The sequence below is a fragment of the Eschscholzia californica genome, unplaced genomic scaffold, assembly GCF_041429995.1.
Source record: "Eschscholzia californica isolate CP2 unplaced genomic scaffold, dmEscCali1.0.p SCAF_3, whole genome shotgun sequence".
Taxonomy (NCBI): Eukaryota; Viridiplantae; Streptophyta; class Magnoliopsida; order Ranunculales; family Papaveraceae; genus Eschscholzia; species Eschscholzia californica.
In genome coordinates this window covers 62858478-62878161 of record NW_028238420.1, presented here as the reverse complement: position 1 = coordinate 62878161, position 19684 = coordinate 62858478, and the positions used below count along the sequence as shown (strand labels likewise).

General features: G+C 35.3%; 3 protein-coding genes across 6 annotated transcripts; 2 read left to right on the top strand and 1 right to left on the bottom strand.

The window, feature by feature from the left end:
* Window positions 1–447: 447 nt before the first annotated feature.
* On the bottom strand, window positions 448–2284 carry LOC147553071 (putative F-box protein At3g23970). The gene has a single exon (XM_086669906.1). It carries the CDS (start codon window positions 1906–1908, stop codon window positions 637–639), a length of 1272 nt encoding a protein of 423 aa, XP_086526032.1. The 5' UTR covers window positions 1909–2284; the 3' UTR covers window positions 448–636.
* A 5541-nt stretch (window positions 2285–7825) lies between these two features.
* LOC147553070 (phosphate transporter PHO1 homolog 7-like) lies at window positions 7826–13461 on the top strand. Of its 3 annotated transcripts, none has more exons than XM_086669903.1 (14): window positions 7826–8017; window positions 8324–9118; window positions 9287–9593; window positions 9681–9729; window positions 9829–9900; window positions 10426–10555; window positions 10635–10755; window positions 10848–11106; window positions 11358–11462; window positions 11538–11582; window positions 11677–11826; window positions 12304–12582; window positions 12678–12814; window positions 13035–13461. In XM_086669903.1, the coding sequence occupies exons 2-14, from the start codon at window positions 8560–8562 to the stop codon at window positions 13135–13137; spliced, it is 2316 nt and encodes a 771-aa protein (XP_086526029.1). In that variant the 5' UTR covers window positions 7826–8017; window positions 8324–8559; the 3' UTR covers window positions 13138–13461. The 3 variants fall into 3 exon arrangements, with proteins under 3 accessions (XP_086526029.1, XP_086526030.1, XP_086526031.1); XM_086669904.1 differs by having other exon boundaries at window positions 7855–8017; window positions 8297–9118; XM_086669905.1 differs by having other exon boundaries at window positions 7878–8012.
* Window positions 13462–15117: 1656 nt separating this feature from the next.
* LOC147553069 (ribulose-phosphate 3-epimerase, chloroplastic-like) lies at window positions 15118–19248 on the top strand. 2 transcript variants are annotated; one of them, XM_086669901.1, is made up of 10 exons: window positions 15118–15543; window positions 16063–16174; window positions 16334–16474; window positions 16557–16670; window positions 16753–16831; window positions 17235–17344; window positions 17466–17522; window positions 18080–18149; window positions 18412–18513; window positions 19042–19248. In XM_086669901.1, exons 1-9 carry the CDS (start codon window positions 15419–15421, stop codon window positions 18459–18461), a joined length of 858 nt encoding a protein of 285 aa, XP_086526027.1. In that variant the 5' UTR covers window positions 15118–15418; the 3' UTR covers window positions 18462–18513; window positions 19042–19248. The 2 variants fall into 2 exon arrangements, with proteins under 2 accessions (XP_086526027.1, XP_086526028.1); XM_086669902.1 differs by having other exon boundaries at window positions 15151–15543; window positions 19030–19248.
* The last annotated feature ends 436 nt before the right edge of the window (window positions 19249–19684 follow it).

Here is a 19684-nt window from a genome sequence, read left to right as displayed (position 1 = left end):
CCCAAGTTTACTTTGCCTAAGCCCCAAACACCTCTTGACTTTAGTCTCTCACTTGGACCAAGTTTTCTTTTCACTATCAAGATCCCAACCCAATGTACGTCGACTTATTTTGGAGGGAGACTCGACAAATGTCTCAAACTTTTTGAATGGCCGTCATAACTCGATACATTGGACTGCCAAACATGTTTTGAAGCATGTCAAGAACTTAGTGTCTTCGTTTGATCATGTCACTTTTTTGTTTGTGAATAGGAGGTTTAATATGTCAGCCCATAACCTGGCTAGTACCTCTAGAAAGACAAATACTTGTAATTTCAATTGTCTTTCTTCTTGCACTCTCTCGCATTGTAATATCCTTAATTTCTATCAATAGATATTACTTTGACTCAAAAAAAAAAAAAAATCTTTTCCCAATACAATACTTCAAAATAAAATAAAAGAGAAGAATTGTTCCAAAATGACATAGCCATTTTAGTACTATCACATCAAATGAAATAGCCAAAATTATTTCACAAGTTAATGTATATCAAAGTATAAATAAAACAATCATTCAACAAAGAAAAAAGTATAAATAAAACAACAAAATAACAAAGACAAAGATAAGAACTTCAGTCGGTAAGTACGATAACAAACTTTCGATCATAGGGATGGAGTTCGGTGTTTTATAGTCTCAGATGCATCCCAAGTAGCTGGTTTAAGTACCGTCGGCCTTGGCGTTACTAAAACAGGCGAAAAATTAATACCAGTATAACATAAAGAACTAGAATCCGAAGAAGGTTTTCGATGCAATTCGGATTTTCTAGTCTCCATATTATATTCCAAAATGTGAGCATTACAAGCTAAAATCACCACATTTCGATCCTCGGGACTAAAAGCTAAAGGTTTTAAAGATCTAACAACAACTTGATCAGTAACTTTAGTATCTTCATGATCTACTAAAACATCTTTCAGTTCAATATCTTTATGAACCAAATTCCAAACCCTTTCTGGTGTTTGACCTATAGAAGAATCGTGAACCTCCATGAGAACCCACATACTCAAACTCATTCTTCTTCGATCAACTTTACAGTAACAAAGAAACCCTTCTGAAACTCCAAGACGTTCATGAAAATGTGAAAGATAATCACCTTCATCTATATCCTCAGGCAAATTAATCAAATGACACTGAGTATAATCGTCCCTAAAGCGACGAGTACTTTGCCTAGTTCGACCACGTCGAACACCAATGTCATTGTTCTTAAGATCATAAGCAACTATTCTATTCTTGTGATCAAACCAATACAAAAACCCATTATGATAAACCATATTATGATTGATAGGAAATTTCCAAGTGACTAATTGAGGAGAAGAAACTTTATAAGATACCCATTTACCCAAATCAGAGTAGAAGATTTCAATAAGGAACTTATAAGATGGATTACGAAAATCAGGTATACAAATTACCTTGAAAGAAGAAGAAGATGAAGAATCAGAGATAATTCCACTTAATTGAGAAGTAGAATCCATATGAATAGGAGTAATAGAAACCCATTTTTTGATTAATGGATTACAAACAAAATACTTTGTTATACAAGATAGGTTTTGTGAAGCACAAAGAATTAAACCATTACTACTAGCAACAATGTCTAATTTTTGCTCTAATTCAGAGTAAAGAAATTTAAATGAATACCCAATATGATGAATTATAAATTGAAGATATGAATGAAGAAAAGATGATGAGATTGAATGGTCACGGTAAAATAGAATCCATGGATTCAAATGATCAAGTTTCATAGTGAGTAAAGAATTCCATAACTTTGATATGCATCTAAATTTGAAATTGGATTTCAGGGGAAGCCTAGGAAAGATATTATCAAACAATATATCATTTGATAAATAATTAGATTTGGTCTTTTTGATCATCTTATTCATGATTTTTTTTTTGAACTATAAAAAGATCAAATTTTTATAGTTCTAAATGAAGAATTTGAAAAAGAAGAGATAGAAGAGAAAGAGTTGCTTATCGAGTTGATCTGATTGAATTGGGATTTGATGTTCTTCTTCTTCAACTGTAAATTTCTGTAATGAAAGTTACTGCTTCATTTTTGGTTGAGTGAAATTCTAGGGTTTCTTCATCACTGGTTTGCTGCCGGATGAAGGTAAAAACGGCGTCACTCTTTTTATACCCGAAAACATACACACCCTAAAACCGAAACCCTAGGGATCCTCGAACTAATCATTAGATTCACTAGCGGAAACCTAGTTCTACTTCCACACATTGATGTAGTTGTGACACATCAAAGGCCTGGCAGGTGCCTGCTCCAACTTTGTAAATGACAAACATATTTTAAATGAGTTTGTTAGGAGTATAGATGACAAAATCAAAGATAATATTAGTAAATGTTCTGTTTCAAGTTGTCACAGACAATAGTAAAGGTGAAAATGACTTCTTCAAATAAGGGACATAAGACTTCTTTCAAATAAGGGACATAATCTCTCGATAAATTTGAAAAATCGTTAACTGCGGCGAAATAATATTGGCGCGTATTTACTGAGATTATTATTACGAAATATGTTTCTGAGAGGCCGTTATATTGGCACGTATTTACTGTAACGAACTAATAACAAAAATTGATTGTGATTTTTATGGTAATTGCATGAGATCTTCTGAATGAATTGTCGTCAAATCTTATAACCAATTCATTATAAATATTTTTTTGATTTTTTGGAAATTGACTACGATATAGGATAGTCATTACAATGGCGCTGATACATCAAAGATGTGATAAGCACTATGCTGCCAAATTTGACAAGAACATACCTAAAGCCCAACTAAACTATGACTTAAAGTCTAACTACATTATTTATACCCTAATAATCTCAAATTCAATAATCCAATGATTCCACTTTCTCTAGGGATCGAACACGGGAATGCCAGAGACTCTTGGAGTATATGTCAACACTTTAAAACACTTGGGCAACCAAGTGCTGACATTATAAAATTCATTATGAAAGGCTAGCTTCTTTCTTATTGTCAAACCTCGACTTTAGGTCATTGGTTTTCGCTGAATGCAACCTTATTAAACAGTGATAAAAATGATTTAAAATTTCAAACCCGAAAAATAACAAGTACCTAAGTATTCAATAGATTCAGATCTGAATCCTTATACTGTGATATTGGAACGAAATTGATAGGTTTGGGATGTTAAATTCTACCTTTTAACTTTCAATACAAAGAGATATTGTTGCCGATAACACCTTTACTATCAAGATGCGGTACTCATGGTATTGGACTTGTTGGGTGATATATACTCAAAAAATACTTCCATTTACAATTTATGGAGAAACAAACACCCAAACCTACGGCCGGTGAAGGGTTCCCCCCTTCGCTGGCCAGTATATAGAGAGAGAGAAGGGAAGAGGGAGAAAGAAGAAGAGAGAGAAAACAAGAGAGAGAGAGAGGAAGAAGAAGAAGAACAGATTTTTTTAAGTTTAAAGGTCGCCGACCGGAACATTGGATGGTCGGCGACCTTCGCCGGTGAAGATAATGAGGTGGCGAGAAGATGAGGTACCAGAGATGGAGGAGAAAGAAATGATGAATAAAGTCCACCCACCATTTTTTACTTCTTATGCTTCATCTTTTTTTTTTCATACTATTATTGTGATATTTGGTATTTCCACGTGACCAATATATAAATGAATAAAGTCCACCCACCATTTTTTGGTACAGTGGTTTGACACTTCTTCTTAAGCTCATAAAGTGTTGGTATTTTCACGTGACAAAATGACCTTTAGAGTCTTTATATGACTTTTAGGATCCAAAAATGTCTTAATTGATAGTGTTCATCTAAACCCATGACGTATTGCGTATATCATTCATGATGTATAGTAATGACTCTTGGAGCCCAATCTGAAAAAGAAGTGAATAAAGCCTAACATGTTGGAGAAATTACAGAGGGCCCAAGTTTACTTGCCTAAGCCCCTACACTTCTTGACTTGGGTCTCTCATCTGGACCAAGTTTTCCTGTCAATCTCAAGACTCCAACCCAAGTGTTTTTTTTCTTAATACAATACAAACATAAAAGAAAAGAAAAAAAAGAAAAGAAAATAATTGTTCCTTATTACGGTCACCCACGGGGCCGCCACCACAATCAGCCTTAACTTTTATGATCAGAAGCAAAACAAACATTTACATGGGGTCCTATACTTTTATATATGTAGGTATATTTTGCCAAGACTTCAGAAACTTTAACTATGTGTATATGTGTGACTCACTAGTGGATGTTCGAGAGACACTTCTATGTTGCCAAATCCGGGGATGGATCAAATGTGGATGTCACATTTCAACGATTGTATCTGTAGGGCATAATGTTGGGATTTACTCTTTCTCATTTCAAATTTTAACCCCACGCCACATCTACATAATGTTGGATGCAGTCTTTTCGTTGGTCATGGGCCTGGGTTAGTCACATTTATTCTTTTAGTTACCTTGAAATTGAAATTTTACTAAGTACAATTTTGGGGGCTCAAAAATTTGGTGGCATAAGACAAAATTTGTTAGCTTTGCCTCACGTTTGGCCTTGCCTAACACGGCCTTCTTCATCTTCTTTTTCCTTTTCTTTCCTTTTTCTGTTGGCCAAAGGGAATGTGTTCTTCTTCGTTTGTCTACTCTTATCACCATCTTCACTTTCTTCTTCCTTTTTATCTCTCATATTTATCTTCATTAGTCATATTTCTCACATCTCTTCCTCACATCGGTGTCCAATCGCCAACCGAATTAATTCTTATGAAGAACATGTTTTTTTTTTTTTTTTTTCTGATCAACCATAACAGCTATTTCAAAATAGTAGTTTGGGATACAGAGTTATGATGAGGAGAGGAGCGGTTAGAAAAACAAATGGAGAGACCTAAGCCAGAGTTCCTAGAGTTAATAGCAAGACTACGGGTTTTGCTATTTAACTTCCTACTTACATATAAAAAAACAATAGAAGTAAAGGATGAAGCTTGAGTCTTGATTTGGTGAAGCACATGTTTAATTGTCCAATAAACGGAGTTTTGATTGACATGCAAAAAGTTGCAAATATTCAGTGACTCTCTTTCCAAAAACAGGTGTTTTATGCCATGATTCTTTGCCCCTTCATCTATTGATCTTGATTGAAGGAATTTGAATTCTCCTGCAACTTCCTTTCATGTGTGATTGGTTACAACAAAACCAACAAAGTTATAAGTGAAAGGTCGGCCCTGAATTTTTTGTGTCCCGAAGCGAGGTTTATAAATGTGGCCCCTTTCGATTATAGAAAGTCGTAAAATTATATTGCAAAAATCTATTAATAGCGTGAATGCTTTCATTTTAATTATGTAGCAAAAAAGTTGTGATAAAACAATCATTTCAACATTGTTCTTTTTGCATTGTTAGATAAAAAAGTACTAATAATAGTTGAATAACCAGTGTGTCGGCTATATTTTTCTCAATATACAAAATAGGCAACACATTTAACCTTTCTTGTGACATAATTGATTATATACGACTTAATCAACTTCAATTTTGAGAAACTTATTTCTGCAAAAACAACGGTAATAGGTATGGTTAACAAAATTATATAAGCAACCCATGCATTTCGATAATACTCCTTCGTATCTTTCAAATAACTTAACACTTTAGTTAGTCTTCTAATCTCTTTCAGTGTAAGTTGTCTCAACAAGTGCACTTCTAGAAACAAGTATGATCCATCTATATCATATGATTCATTTGTCTTAAAAAAGTTTGAAGACAAACACATGAACCTTTCAAATTCCCATCTTCTGTAGAATTTTACTTATACAAATCAAACAAAAAACTAATTTCGTACTTTGGACATTGCTCGAATCTACTCTTGAATGATCCGATATGAGTTTTAAGTTAAAACATTAAAGATTACTTAAGGACTTGAAGATACAAAAATACCAACAACTTCTTGATTCTTGAAGTTGAAAAATGAAGAGATTAAAAAGTTAATGATTTTAGGGGCAAGCAATTTGAGAAAAAAGAATTTCCTTAAGCTTGACCTATTAGTTTGGGTTACAAATTTGAAAGTAAGATGGGGAGGATAGGAGGAACTGAGGAAGAACAAAAGAAAATTTACTGTAATTAATTAGAAAAGGTCAAGGTGGAGAGGTGCTGCTCGGTTCCTTATAAATGGGTTTGGTGGCCCCATATTCGTTTTAAACCATCGGGCTCTTAAAATTCCTTTAATGGGTACTTTCAAACTGCGTTTTAAAACATAATATTAGTCGGGAGGCCTCAAATTTCACGGCTCAAAACGAGCTAGCGACCCATATCCTTCAAAATAGTGAACGTTTGTTTCAGAGCAAAATAACAGCTGGGAGGCCCCCAAATTTTGTGGCCAAGGCGAGGTTTTGCTCGCTTTGGGCCACGACCGGCCCTTACTGAATTAAAGACAAAAGATGCATCTTAACATGGAATGTCATAGAAAAGAAAAGAAATTGATAGGTAGGTGAACTTTGAGAAAGTGACAACTCTTTTGAGGAAAAAGTTTAAACTTACAACTCATAACCATGTTTTTAATGTTCAAAGAAAGAATGAATATGAAAAAAAGGAATAGAAAGAATGCTTTTGGCTTGGCTTCTTGTGGGATGAATACACGATGAGTAGGGCAACATTTTAATATAGTATGATACCTTTTTACACTGTTTCCTTTATACACATGAAAGAGTGCAAGTTAGGTGAAGAAGTTCCCTCAAGAAGTGAGAATGGGCTCTTAACAAAAAAAAAGAAGTGAGAATGGGATCTCATCTTCAATTCTTTTGAGAAAGAGTTTTATTTTAAATTTTCTTCTCCTATTATATCTTTTCTCTAGGCTGTAGTCCCTCGAGAAAAATGATACTCATTTTCAGTTTAGTGTTTATTTATTTGTTTATAATATATGATAAGGTAAAATGGTTTTAATTTTTAAAAGGATTACATGTTTAGTCCAAGTGATTTATCTTAATTTACATATAAATATGTAAATCGTGTTTGTTTGGACTGACACAAGCATAATAGAATATTAGCTAGACTGTACTTGAAGAGAAAATACGATTTATATATCAACGATGTCATTGAATTACTAAGATAACTCTGGTGGCTCACGTTCCTGATAGATTTAAAAATCTTGTTGTATTTTGAATCTACAGATAATAGATGTGAATCACGAAAAAAATGCCCAAAAGCAGGAATTGTCATTTAATAATACAACTATTTTGCACTTTTTTTTTTGTTTAAACAACTATTTTGCACTTGGTACATATAATATTTGTTTCATTTTGGAATTATTTGGAAGAGGGTCGGTTCTCAATTTAGTCCCTACATGTGACCAACTTACTTATTTAGCCACTTCCATTGTACATCGGGCTTCTTTGGCTCCATAGTTAATTATTTTCATAAAAAGATGTTAACCTCAATTTCTTTTTTTTGGGGATTTATCCTTTGCGCTCCTTTCTCTATTTTATTTATTCTTTTTTCTCTTTCTCTCACTTCTACGTTTTTCTCTACATGACCCCTAAACATTGAGAAAGGAGATACGGAGTCACCCAATCACGGTTGGTATCAAATTCATCTTACACCGTATTCCTCCTTCAGTCAAACCTAAACAAAAATTGATGATATCAATCTAATAAAATTTACAGGTACAATAAGAATAGCAACGAGACAAATAGAATATCATTCCAGATCCAGTGACAATTTTTTATAGAAACGGTTAGTTAAGAGGGCAAAAATGTGAGTTGGTAACATTTGGAGGAGTAAATGAAATTAACCTTGAATGTGGATGACAAAGAAAAAAACAACTTGTAACATGGCCTCGGGATGGATGTAACCACATGCACTTTTTTTTATTTAATATGTCATACTCCATTTAGCATTTATTGAATGAGAGAGAGGGAGACAGAGATCGAGAGAATGAAACCATAAATGCAGAATCAATGTTGCTACTTCTCAATTTAAGAGAGAGGAGAGAGAAAGATCAGCAATGTCTCCTTGATTCACTACCCACCAAACAGTAAGGTACACTTCTTCTGTTCTTCTTTTCTCATTGTGTTCAGTGCTAAACTAAGTAACCTATGGTAATGATTTTGAAGTATTGAGGGGATTTTGATGTGTGGGTAAGGAAGGTTTTCTTTCTTCCTTCACTGGAAAAGGGTTCTAAGTTTTTTTTAATTATATGATTATGTATGAAGTAATCTTAATATAGATTGAGATGATTACCCAACTACCCATGTTGTGGGATTTGATGTTTTGATTTCAATTAGTGTAGATTAAGTTGGATTTGGATAAAATTTTCAGGTAATTAGTTCCATCTTACTTTTCCAGGCAATGAATGAGGGGAAAGTTCAACTGATCAGAACCCCCATTACAATTTTTTGGGCAAATTATCAATGCCAAATTTAGTCGAAAAATCCCCTCTTTTGTTACTTAATCCACATTATTCTATTTTGGATTAGTCCTCCAGTTTGAGGTACTTAAAAAGAACTCAAGAACTCCCAACTCCATAGAGGTGTAGTTAAAAATCAGAAATCAACAAACATAGATTTGTGACGAACGACGAGATGAAGTTTGGGAAGGAGTTTTCATCCCAGATGTTACCTGAGTGGAAGGAAGCTTACATTGATCATAGATATCTGAAGACACTGTTAAAGGAGATCCTAAAGTTCAAGCAGAAAGAGCTTAAAACTAACCCAAAAGCACTGAGACGAGATATGACGTTATATCGAGCTTTTAGTGGGCTACACGGACAATATAAAATGAGTCCCAAAGGAGATATCGAAGATCAATTTATAGCCGTGAATGCAGTTAATGGAGAAACCTCTGATGTGAATTATGAAACCAAGTTTGTCGATTCATCTGAAGAACTAAATGAGCACGAAATCTTATTCTTTAAGACACTCGATCATGAATTCAATAAAGTTAATAAGTTTTATAAGGATAAGGTGGAGGAGGTTATCGGGGAGGCGTCAGTGCTAAATAAACAAATGAATGCTTTGATTGCATTGAGGATCAAGGTGGACAATCCGAATTTGGACTTGTCTAATGCAGTTAGAAATCTAGCTACTGCTATCTTGGCCACATCAACAACTGTCTCAACACCGAGTAGCCCAAGAATGCCGAGTAAGTATTAATCTAGGTAGCTACATTCGTTTTCAAGATTATGATTTTACAAGTAGATATTAAACTTATTTGATTGATCGATAAGAAAATCATAATATCCTTAGATTTAGTCATTTAGGCTAAGCTTTCTTTCATTTAGGTTATGATTGAGTTTCATTAAATGTGCAGAGCACGAGCATATGGTTGTGATACAAGAAATGGAACTCAACGGAGAAAACACGGAGAAGTCCAACGAGGCTATGGACGGAAGAAACAACTCGATCAGTATTTATGGAACAAATCAACTAGAAATTCTAGAACATGTGAAGATCAACAACACTCTTGAAACTCCAAAGTCAACCATAAGAGCTGTTTTCAAGGATACTAAAGCTGAGGAGTTGACATATAGTAAAAAGGAGTTAAAGCAAGTCGAAGTACAACTGAAACAGGTTTTTATTGAGTTTCATTTGAAGCTTCGCCTTCTAAAACGTTATAGGTAAGGAGATCAGAACAACCCTCCTTAGACTTAAGCTTGAAATTAAACTTGCTTTAATTAGTTGATTTTTTCTGATGAATGGACCAGTTATATGAATCTATTGGCGCTCTCCAAGGTCATGAAAAAATATGATAAGGTCAGACTCCTTACCTTTTATTGCGCTCTTAACTTACACTAAAATTAGTGGTGAGGAGAATTTTAGTTTTATTTGTTGTATTTTGTGCCATTAATGCAGGTTGCTTCAAGAGATGCTTCTAGATCTTACCTAAAAGCAGTTGATAGTTCTTACCTTGGCAGCTCGGACGAGGTACCTCAACCTATTTAATAATCGTTCTTTAACAACATTGCTTAGTCTATTTCTTATAGGAACTTCAAAAATGAAATTATTGAGACCGGGTGTTCATATTTATCCTTCCCCCTGATTTTAAACATCGCTTTATTTATAACGAAAAATCTTCACAATTTTGTACTAATGAACTAATGGGAGTTGGGGCCGAGTTCCTGATGCTTTTCTTGGTAGATAAAATTACTTTCTTTATAATCTTTTTGTTTCATAGAAAAATGAGAAGGTGTCTTTTCTCACAAGCAACTGACCTCAAAACGGATTTGAGGAAGCAACTCGAGGAATACTTTTGAATTGTCGAAAAGGAAAGTTGGAAGCACTTAAGAAATCTCACAGCGAAAACAAACCGAGCCCGAATACTTTTGACCTACTTAAGAACAAGATTATTGTTTACAATTGCAGTAATCGGTGACCAGAGTTAATGTGACTTACTGTTCATGTAGTAATTTTATCTAGGAACTAATGTTTTCCCCACCTATTTCTTCACAGATTACAACTCTCTTGGAGAGGACAGAGTCCACCTTCATTAAGCACTTCTCGAACTCAAACCGCAGAAAAGGCATGAAATGCTTGAGACCACAAGCAAAGAAAGGGAAGCATAAAACAACATTCTTTCTAGGTGAGTTTTAACCGTTGCTTCTTTTAAACATTTGTGAGGTAGTTCCTGCTTCATTTTGTTCTCTATCCATTTCTATCAGGCTTCTTTTCTGGTTGCACGGCGGCTCTTCTAGTGGCTCTCGTTCTGATTATACATGCTAGAAGAATTATGAATAAGGAGGGAAGATTTCAGTACATGGAAAACATATTTCCACTATACAGGCAAGCAAGAAAATGACCCGAACTGCTTCAGTTTGATCTTTTACTAGTTTCTTTGTTTGTTTACTGAAAGATTTTTTTTTGCTTTGTTTCAGTTTGTTTGCATATGTTATCCTACATATGCTCATGTACGCCGTGAACATATTCTTATGGAAGCACTATCGAGTGAACTATCCATTTATATTTGGTTTCAAGCAAGGGACAGAATTGGGCTACCGAGAAGTCTTTCTCGTTAGTGCTGGTTTGTCGTTACTTGCATTGGCTGGTGCTCTAACAAACCTAGACATGGAGATGGATCCAGGCACTCATAAATACCAAGCATTTACTGAATTGGTTCCCTTGGGCTTAGTTACAGTGAGATCCTGAGACTCTTCTTTTAACAATATTAAGGTGGCCTTTGTTTTTTTTTCAATTTCAGATCTGAGTTGACTCGAGTCGGATTTCAGGCCTTCGGTTCCATTATTAAGAGTCCATTGTCTGAAATGATTATTGTGACCCTGAAATAAACAAGTCGTACTCGGAGAACCCAAAAAAAACCCAGAGAAGTATCTATTTTGCAAAATCAGAATAATTAGCTCCTAACGAGTTACCCTTTTTATGTGCAGCTTGTACTTGCTATAACTCTTTGCCCCTTAAATATCATATATCGTTCAAGTCGGATGTTCCTTGTCAAATCCATATTTCGGTGTATCTGTGCTCCATTCTACAAGGTAATCAAATGAAGCAAAAATTGTGAACTTAAGAGAGACGGAGATTGCTTTGATTACAACTTTCTTCATTTGCAGGTTACTCTCATTGACTTTTTCTTGGCAGATCAACTAACTAGCCAGGTATCATATCTTCGAAATTGTTGTTTCTTGATTAGAAAAGTAATGTTATCTCTGCTCCGTGGTTGAGCAAGTGTTTAATGTCCTCGCACTTTAGGTACAAGCCATTAGGAGTCTCGAGTTTTATATTTGCTACTATGGTTGGGGTGACTTCACCAAGAGACAGAACAGTTGCCGCAAAAGCAGTATCTATAATTCATTTTACTTCATCGTAGCTGTTCTACCGTACTGGTCCCGGTTGCTCCAGGTATAATTAATTCAGCCTAATATCATTTTCATCCTTTTTTTTCTCCGATTGACAAGGTGTTGCTTAATTGGAAGGCCAACTTGCATCTTCTGGCTTAGAATTTGTATAACAGGAGTCGGGCTTGAAGCCTTGAACACACACACACACACACACACTCTTGTCCCATAGGATAATTCTCAGGAGAAAGGCCTACTCGAGAAAATTAAGAGTAAGGAATGTCTTTTGGAGTGATTTCAACACTTGACTTCACGGCCATATAAGAAATTTACCAAGTGGCGTTGACCACCTGGCCCAACCAGTTTTTCATTCTCATCTTCTTTTATATGTTGATTTGCTCTAGCACGTTTGTGTATTAAAGTTGCAATCTGATTTTTTAGTTTTATTGTCTAGCATAACATAACATAGTTAAGGCGAAAGTTTCTTTTTTCTGAATCTGACTCTGAGGCTGATTTTCTGAATCTAAATCGATTGGTACAGTGTTTTCGTCGCTTGCTCGAAGAGAAAGATGTGGCACAGGCGTACAACGGATTAAAATACCTTCTTACAATAATTGCAGTCATAATGAGGACAGGTTACGATTTTAGAAAGGGAACGAATTGGAGAGTACTAGCTGCTGTTAGCTCAGCAATTGCAGCAATCATGAGTACCTACTGGGACATTGTCAAGGATTGGGGACTTCTTCAACGACATTCAAAGAACCCTTGGTTGAGAGACAAGCTACTCATCTCACATACTCGTGTCTACTTTGCCGCCATGGTGATAACAATGAAACCTTTTTGATTATTGAGTCATGAATCGTTTTCTTATCTTTTTCGAAACTGAAGTTTTTAGGTACTTTTTGGAACTCGCAGGTGTTGAATATCATACTGAGACTCGCTTGGTTGCAATCAGTTTTAAACTTTCACGTGTCATTCTTGCATCCGGTGGCGTTGACAACAATAGTAGCTTGTCTTGAAATCCTTCGTCGAGGAATGTGGAATTTCTTTCGGTAATGTCTCTTTTCATTTCACTCCAACATACGAACACATTGTCTAACCACATGACTCACCATATGTGCCATGTCAAATTATACGTATCCAGATGAGTTCACCTAATATGTATACATAAATGTCATGTTATGTGGTCCTTTTACTCTTCCCATTACCTCTCTTTTTAGTTTACGCTGTTATGAGTTTCAGTAATGGAAATTGGGTTGTTCGTCACTGTAGGTTGGAGAATGAGCACTTGAATAATGTAGGGAAATTCCGAGCTTTCAAGTCAGTCCCGCTACCCTTCAATTACTATGACGAAGACGATAGCAAAGATGAGTAGGGGCAGATATCGAGGAAGACTAGCAAGGCATAGTTATGTTAGACTCCAGTGATATGGAACGACCGTTCTACAGTCTGGCTATTTGGAAGCTTCAACGGAGGTTTACTTCAGTTAAAGAAAATGTAATCGAGATATGGTCGGCTATGTGAGCTTTGTCAATGGCATGTGTGTCTTCATGGTTCCCATCTCTGTCCGAGTCCAAGGCCTTTCATCTTCTTTGTTGTATATTTATCTGTTTTCGACGAGGTCGTGACGTTGGTCTGTTATCACTAATATGAGAGGAAATTCTGATATAGCAGTTATCTTAGCCGATTTTTGAAGGCATTTCATGTTTTATTTCATCCACAACTTAGATTTCTTTTTCCCAAGTTCCACAATTTTGTAAGAAAAAACATACTAAGGGAGTGAAAAAGTGGATTGAACCAAATTGGTCCGACCATCACTAGATTAAAATTACGGATGAAATCGTTGTTGAGCCAAAAATGATCGGCAACTGAACAACCGTCCACCGATTTAGGATACTCTGTACGGCAAAGGTTGCCTCTACTTTAAGAAAGAAGAAAGGTACAAAACTAAGGAACCGTTTACAGTTTTAAAGATTCCTTTTATATTTATTGCTTTGTTTTGGAAAAATATCCAAATTTATTTCTTACTATATCCAACCATTGAAGATAAGGAGAAGACAACTAAAATATACATGTATCCATCAAACTTTTGATGCATAAATTACTATGATTTCACCCTAGCAATCTAGCATGTCATTATAGATAGGTTTGATAGTTTTGTTTTTGATTTAAGCACCAATTTAATTATGCATTTTATGAGAAAACTGTGATCACCCCAACTAAAATTCATAGTACACGATAAAACACGAAGGACACCTTCATATTTGGCCAGCTATCTGAGTTTTAGACCCGTGACTTTCAAATACTTCGCAATATCTTAAAAATGAGCTTTATAAGTTATTTTTCTAATACAGTAAACACCACTTTCAACAAAAAAAGGACAGAAAACACCACCCTAATCTTTGTTATCATTTTGAACTGACTTTTCACAGTAAAAAAAAAAGTCAGTGTTATGGGAAAATAAGCAAAGTTTTCGGAGCAATAAGTTTTGGGTGGAAACAAATTCTTTTTGTTTCCTCCAAACATCATCCTTTCAATTTTTTATTCTTTCTTCTTCTCCTCTCACCTCTACTAGAACTCCGACGACCTCCACCGGATTTCGACGACTTCCACCACTAATGCTGGCGATCACCATCAACAGGGTTCTCTCTTCGTTCTCTTTTCTTCCCTCTCTCCTCTTATCCTCTCTCCCTCTCTCATTATCTAAGCGAAGGGTTCCAGCGAAGGGAAAACTCATTCGCCGGAACTGTAACAAAAAAAAGGGAGAGGGGAAGAAGAGAGAGTGGAAGAGAGGCAGATAGAGGAGAAGAGAGAGAGAAAAGGATTAGTTCTAGTATTGAGGGATTAATTCTAATTTTATCCCTCAGTACTATGTTTCTGTTAGTCAAACTTAACCATCAATATTTCTTTTTCTTTTCTTTTTTTTTTAGTTTAAAAAAAATCCTTAATGTTTTTTCTCTCTTTCCTCTCGTCTGAAAAAGTCGTTGGTGGACGGGGAGAAAAAGATAATGGTGGTTCTGATGGTAGTGGTGTAGGAGAGACAACAAGAAAATAAAAGAAAAAGTAAGTTGAAGGTTGCCGACATTCATTCCGCGACTTTTTTTGAAGAGTCAATGAGATAAAAGAGAACATGACAGAAAACATTTTGAAAGAAAGATAAAAAAGAATAAGATTACATTTTGTTGTAAAGTAATTTCACATTGGTAGTTGTAAATTTGTGATGCTCCTGTGAAGAAGTTAAATAAGAGAACCATGGTCTTGCAGTCAAGGTCAAAATCCTATTTATATTGAAAGACTTTGAATTGGATTTCCCTTCAACAAAAAAAAAAAAAAAGACTTTGAATTGGATTTGTGTGATATAAAAGGGATTTCTCTACGAAAATATATTACCCATTAGATTAGCTTAGACATTTGACCACTCTGATCTAATGGACAAAATTCATTATTGAAACTAACTTTAAAAAATGTGTATAACTTTTTGATGCAAAAGTCAACATTAAAATGGGAAAGATAAGTTAACTGCATACCTGGCAAACAAAATTTGTTGTATGGTCTGGTTTTAATGACTCAAATTGAGAGATTGGTGAGAACTGAAAGAAGAAGAAGAAAGAAACCCAAAATTATCTTCACCAACTTTACTTTTTAAGAGAGGGAAAATGTCTGGAACAGCAGCTTCTTTGTGTTCAACAACCCAAATTAATGGATTTGGTAGTGGTTGTGGTGGTCTTAAGCTTCAAAAACTCACTCTTTCTTCTCCTCCCTCTTCGTTTAACTTGACAAGGTGGGATTTTTATTAATCTTCATTACTTCCTGTCCTTTTTTATCCTTTGAGTTTGTTTTGATGGATTCTTTGGCTTATTGGGTAATTTAGGAGGATACAGTGAAACCCTTTTCGAGAAAATTTAATGGGTTTTGAAGAATTTGTGGAATTTCATGTTTGTTATTGAAGATTTCATGTTTGGGTATGACTAAATATGATCTTCAAAGTTGTATGTTTAGTGTTTGTGATTATGGCTAGCTGAGTTTAAACAATTAACTTGAATACCTTTGTGGAAATATAATTTGATTACCATTTCATATAAGTTTGGAAGTCCCCTAGAACTAGTTAGTTGTTAGAGTACATATCAAACCATGTCTAGTAAAACCCACTCACCCGAAAATACTTGAGTATATTGTCTTTGCGAGATCATTGGTTCAAGATCAGTTTGTATACTTATATGATAACGAATTCATGAATTGCGGGTTAAGTTGGATGAAGTTTGTAATTCAACTCTGATGTTTTTTCCGTTTCTAAATTCAGGAGAACATCGCGAACTGCAATCAAGGCTTCCCGTGTCGATAAGTTCTCGAAAAGTGATATTATTGTATCTCCTTCTATTCTATCAGCCAATTTTGCGAAGTTAGGCGAGCAGGTTTGACTCAAAACTTCCATTAGCTCTAAGATGACATTATTTCAATTAGGTGTTTCAATTGCAGAAGTTAGTTTGTTTAAGTTAAATTTTATAAACCATTATATGGTTCAAGTCTTAGAGATGAAATGGGTGACCAATTTTGTAGTATTACTTTTCTAGGTAAAAGCAGTTGAATTGGCTGGCTGTGATTGGATTCATGTTGATGTCATGGATGGCCGTTTCGTGCCGAATATTACAATTGGACCTCTTGTGGTTGACGCACTTCGCCCAGTGACAGATCTACCGTTAGACGTACATTTGGTATTTTCTCTTCACGTGATGTGCTTTTGTCTGGGGTTTATGTTAAGGATGGAAATGTTACTAATCAGAATAAACTTTGTAGATGATTGTGGAACCCGAACAACGGGTGCCTGATTTTATCAAGGCTGGGGCAGATATTGTAAGTGTTCACTGTGAGCAGGCCTCTACTATTCATTTGCATCGAACGGTCAATCAGGTACAGTGAATTATCTACGAGCTCTCCATTTTTCCAATATAATCCAAGTTAGGTTATTCTTATCTTTCATATCGTGATTCAGATTAAGAGTCTGGGAGCTAAAGCTGGAGTTGTCCTGAATCCTGGCACTCCCTTAAGTACCATAGAATATGTACTTGATGGTAAGGCTGCTAAATCTATCAAAGTTGAAATTCGTGACTTCTTTATTTAAAGTTCTGTTCACTAATTGGTAATGCTAGTTTGGTCAAAATTGAGTTATAGAGCTAACATCAGTTGCAACATGAAACATAATATTGTGGCGAACATTGCTTTCTACTGTCCTTCTCCAAACCGAAGAATTATGAAATTCCGGGTGTGCTATATCTCCCTCTGCTTGACCTCCTGTTTTGACCCTTTTGGATCATAGTATCATACAACCATTTATCAGACATTTGCGTCTTCCAATCTCGAAAATGTAATAAAAGCAACTCCTGGATGATCCTAACTCCTAAGTGTCAAATAGAGGCTCCATCCCAATCACCTTTCATTAACGATTTTGCTTTTTTTCTTTTGGCTTGTGAACAGTGGTTGATCTTGTCTTGATTATGTCTGTGAACCCTGGATTTGGTGGGCAGAGTTTTATTGAAAGCCAAGTGAAGAAAATCTCTGACTTGAGGAGAATGTGCGTTGAGAAGGTAATGTGAGAGTGAAACATAATTCATTTGTGTTATTAACTTTGTTTCTTCTCTTTTTATCTTTATAAGTGAATTGTTTGATCTGGAAATTTTGGCGCACCCTAAAATGCTGAGTATGCAGGGAGTCAATCCATGGATAGAAGTGGATGGTGGTGTAACCCCGAAAAATGCATATAAGGTACAATATTCGAACTTCTTACTATTCTTAGTTATCTGCTCGTGCTTCTACATGGAGGAATATAACTTTCAATTATTGTTCATCAAACGATCAGAAAGTGTTAGGGAAGTCGAAGATGAACACTAAACCTCAAAGATATAGTACACAGACCGGCGATCTAGAAAATATGCACTATCTTGTTGGAAGCAGGGCGACTAGTTAGCTGACGGCTGACCCAGGCTACATTGTAGCTCGGTTCAGCCAATTAGTAGTTTCTTCGAGGTAGCCTAATAGGTTAAACATTCTGGGTGTACACTAGTTAGCACGGGTCAACCCATAAGATTAGCATGCATAAACAAGCCCCCTAATTTCTGATTTCATCCATGGGAAGGGCTTATTGGAGTATGTCAAGGGACTGAGGGCAAAAAAAAATTTAGCCCAAAAGATTGAAAACAATGTGAAATCTATTAAACGTCATAAAATGCTTTAGAAATGTAATAATCAAGGTTAAGTTTATCTTAGTGCTCTTTTAAATATGATCACAAGTCGACTCAACGGAACATTGACTCTGTTGTCAGGTGATTGAAGCTGGTGCAAATGCTTTAGTTGCTGGCTCTGCTGTCTTTGGAGCTAAAGATTATGCAGAAGGCATGACCTTTCTTCTTCTCTTATTATTACTTGCGAGTTGCGAATGAGTTTGGTTTTTATTGATCAATTTTATAATCCCAGTTTCACTTTTTTTCTTTAAATTAGAACTTGAAACTTGACCAAACTTATCTCATATCTTCCGCCTATCTAAAAAAAACTTCTCTTCCCGTTTGCCTCTCATTTCATGGTTATGTAGAAAATATATTTGCGAGTTAAGAAGTTCTGCTAATCGATATAAATCAAACAAAACTTTCTCTTGCAGCAATCAAGGGCATCAAGAATAGCAAAAGACCTGTGGCAGTTCCAGCATGAAATGAAAAGAACTCGGAAATCAGATTCCAACTTCTTCATTCTTCGGTCCTCTGTATGTTCTCCAACTCGTTTTGACTTTATTAAGAACTTAAAATTGTTTTTCGGTCACATCTCTTTTTTTCTTGTTAATGATTTCATTAGACCTCGACCTGTAAGTTGCACGAAAATGCTGTTGGTTATTTCACTTGTATGTAGATGGTTTCCGAGACAAAATTTTGATGGAAGTATTAGCGGATGTTTGTGTTTAATATTTGCTTGAGACCTTGAGTAAATGAGTATATCTCGTAATTAAGACAAATGTTATACCTTTGAAGTTTATTTATTGCTACAACTGTACGTGATGGTTGAGTATGATGATGAGATACATGATGATAAACTGAAGTGATGAACTTAGGGTTGCCCATTTAACGATAACCGATGGTAGTTTTACTAGTATTGGTTGATTGACTTGATTCTGTTGAGAATTTCTCCACCATGGAACTGAGTTATGGCTATCTTTCTTTCTAGTTCATAATGGAAAATACTTGCAAGTATTTTTACTTTGATTTATAATTTGCTCATAAAACAGTTCATTTTGCAGATAATTCATCGCTTCTACAGGATAAAAAGCAGCATATCGCTAGCTTCATCTTGATGTGGGGGTTTACAGTTTCGCTCTTGTTTAAATTTTGTTATAAATAAAAGAAAAGAGAACTAACTCTCTATGTAGTTAGTTAACAGTCATATTCTGTATATGAAATCACGCTTTGTTCTTAAAGGCTAAAGCAGACAGATTGTTTCTCTTAAAGCAGACAGATTGTTTAATTTCCTTTGGATGATCAAATAGCTTGTTAAAACTTCGATTGAGACGAGATTAAACCACGCTTTGTTCTTAGTTTCTAATGGCCAAGACTCTAAAGTAGTGATGAATCGCTTCAGAAAATGGGTCCTGTGGAAATTCCATCCATTTTTAGCTTCTTGTGAAAATAAAAGAAATCCAAACCTGGGCCAAACCAGAAACAGGGTCCGTGAGGCCGTTGGGCCCAGTCAAAGATTCAAAACCATGTAAAGTATTGGATAGAATTCCTACTTATAAATGATTCTGATTTTACTCAAAAAAAAAAAACTCCTCACTATATTTGTAGTGACAACAAATTGTGGAAGTAAAAAGGTAGTGTTTGTGATTTTTTATGTGAATTCTGCAAGATGTTTCAATATCTAAGTTGTGACTTTTTTTTCTCTGT

Coding starts and splice junctions, on each gene's coding strand:
- LOC147553071 (XM_086669906.1), bottom strand. CDS start 1,908: ATGAATAAGATGATCAAAAAGACCAAATCTAATTATTTATCAAATGAT.
- LOC147553070 (XM_086669903.1), top strand. CDS start 8,560: ATGAAGTTTGGGAAGGAGTTTTCATCCCAGATGTTACCTGAGTGGAAG. Junction 9,594..9,680: donor CGCCTTCTAAAACGTTATAG/GTAAGGAGATCA, acceptor TGAATGGACCAG/TTATATGAATCTATTGGCGC. Junction 9,730..9,828: donor TCATGAAAAAATATGATAAG/GTCAGACTCCTT, acceptor CCATTAATGCAG/GTTGCTTCAAGAGATGCTTC.
- LOC147553069 (XM_086669901.1), top strand. CDS start 15,419: ATGTCTGGAACAGCAGCTTCTTTGTGTTCAACAACCCAAATTAATGGA. Junction 17,345..17,465: donor GGAGAATGTGCGTTGAGAAG/GTAATGTGAGAG, acceptor CTGAGTATGCAG/GGAGTCAATCCATGGATAGA. Junction 17,523..18,079: donor CCCCGAAAAATGCATATAAG/GTACAATATTCG, acceptor CTCTGTTGTCAG/GTGATTGAAGCTGGTGCAAA.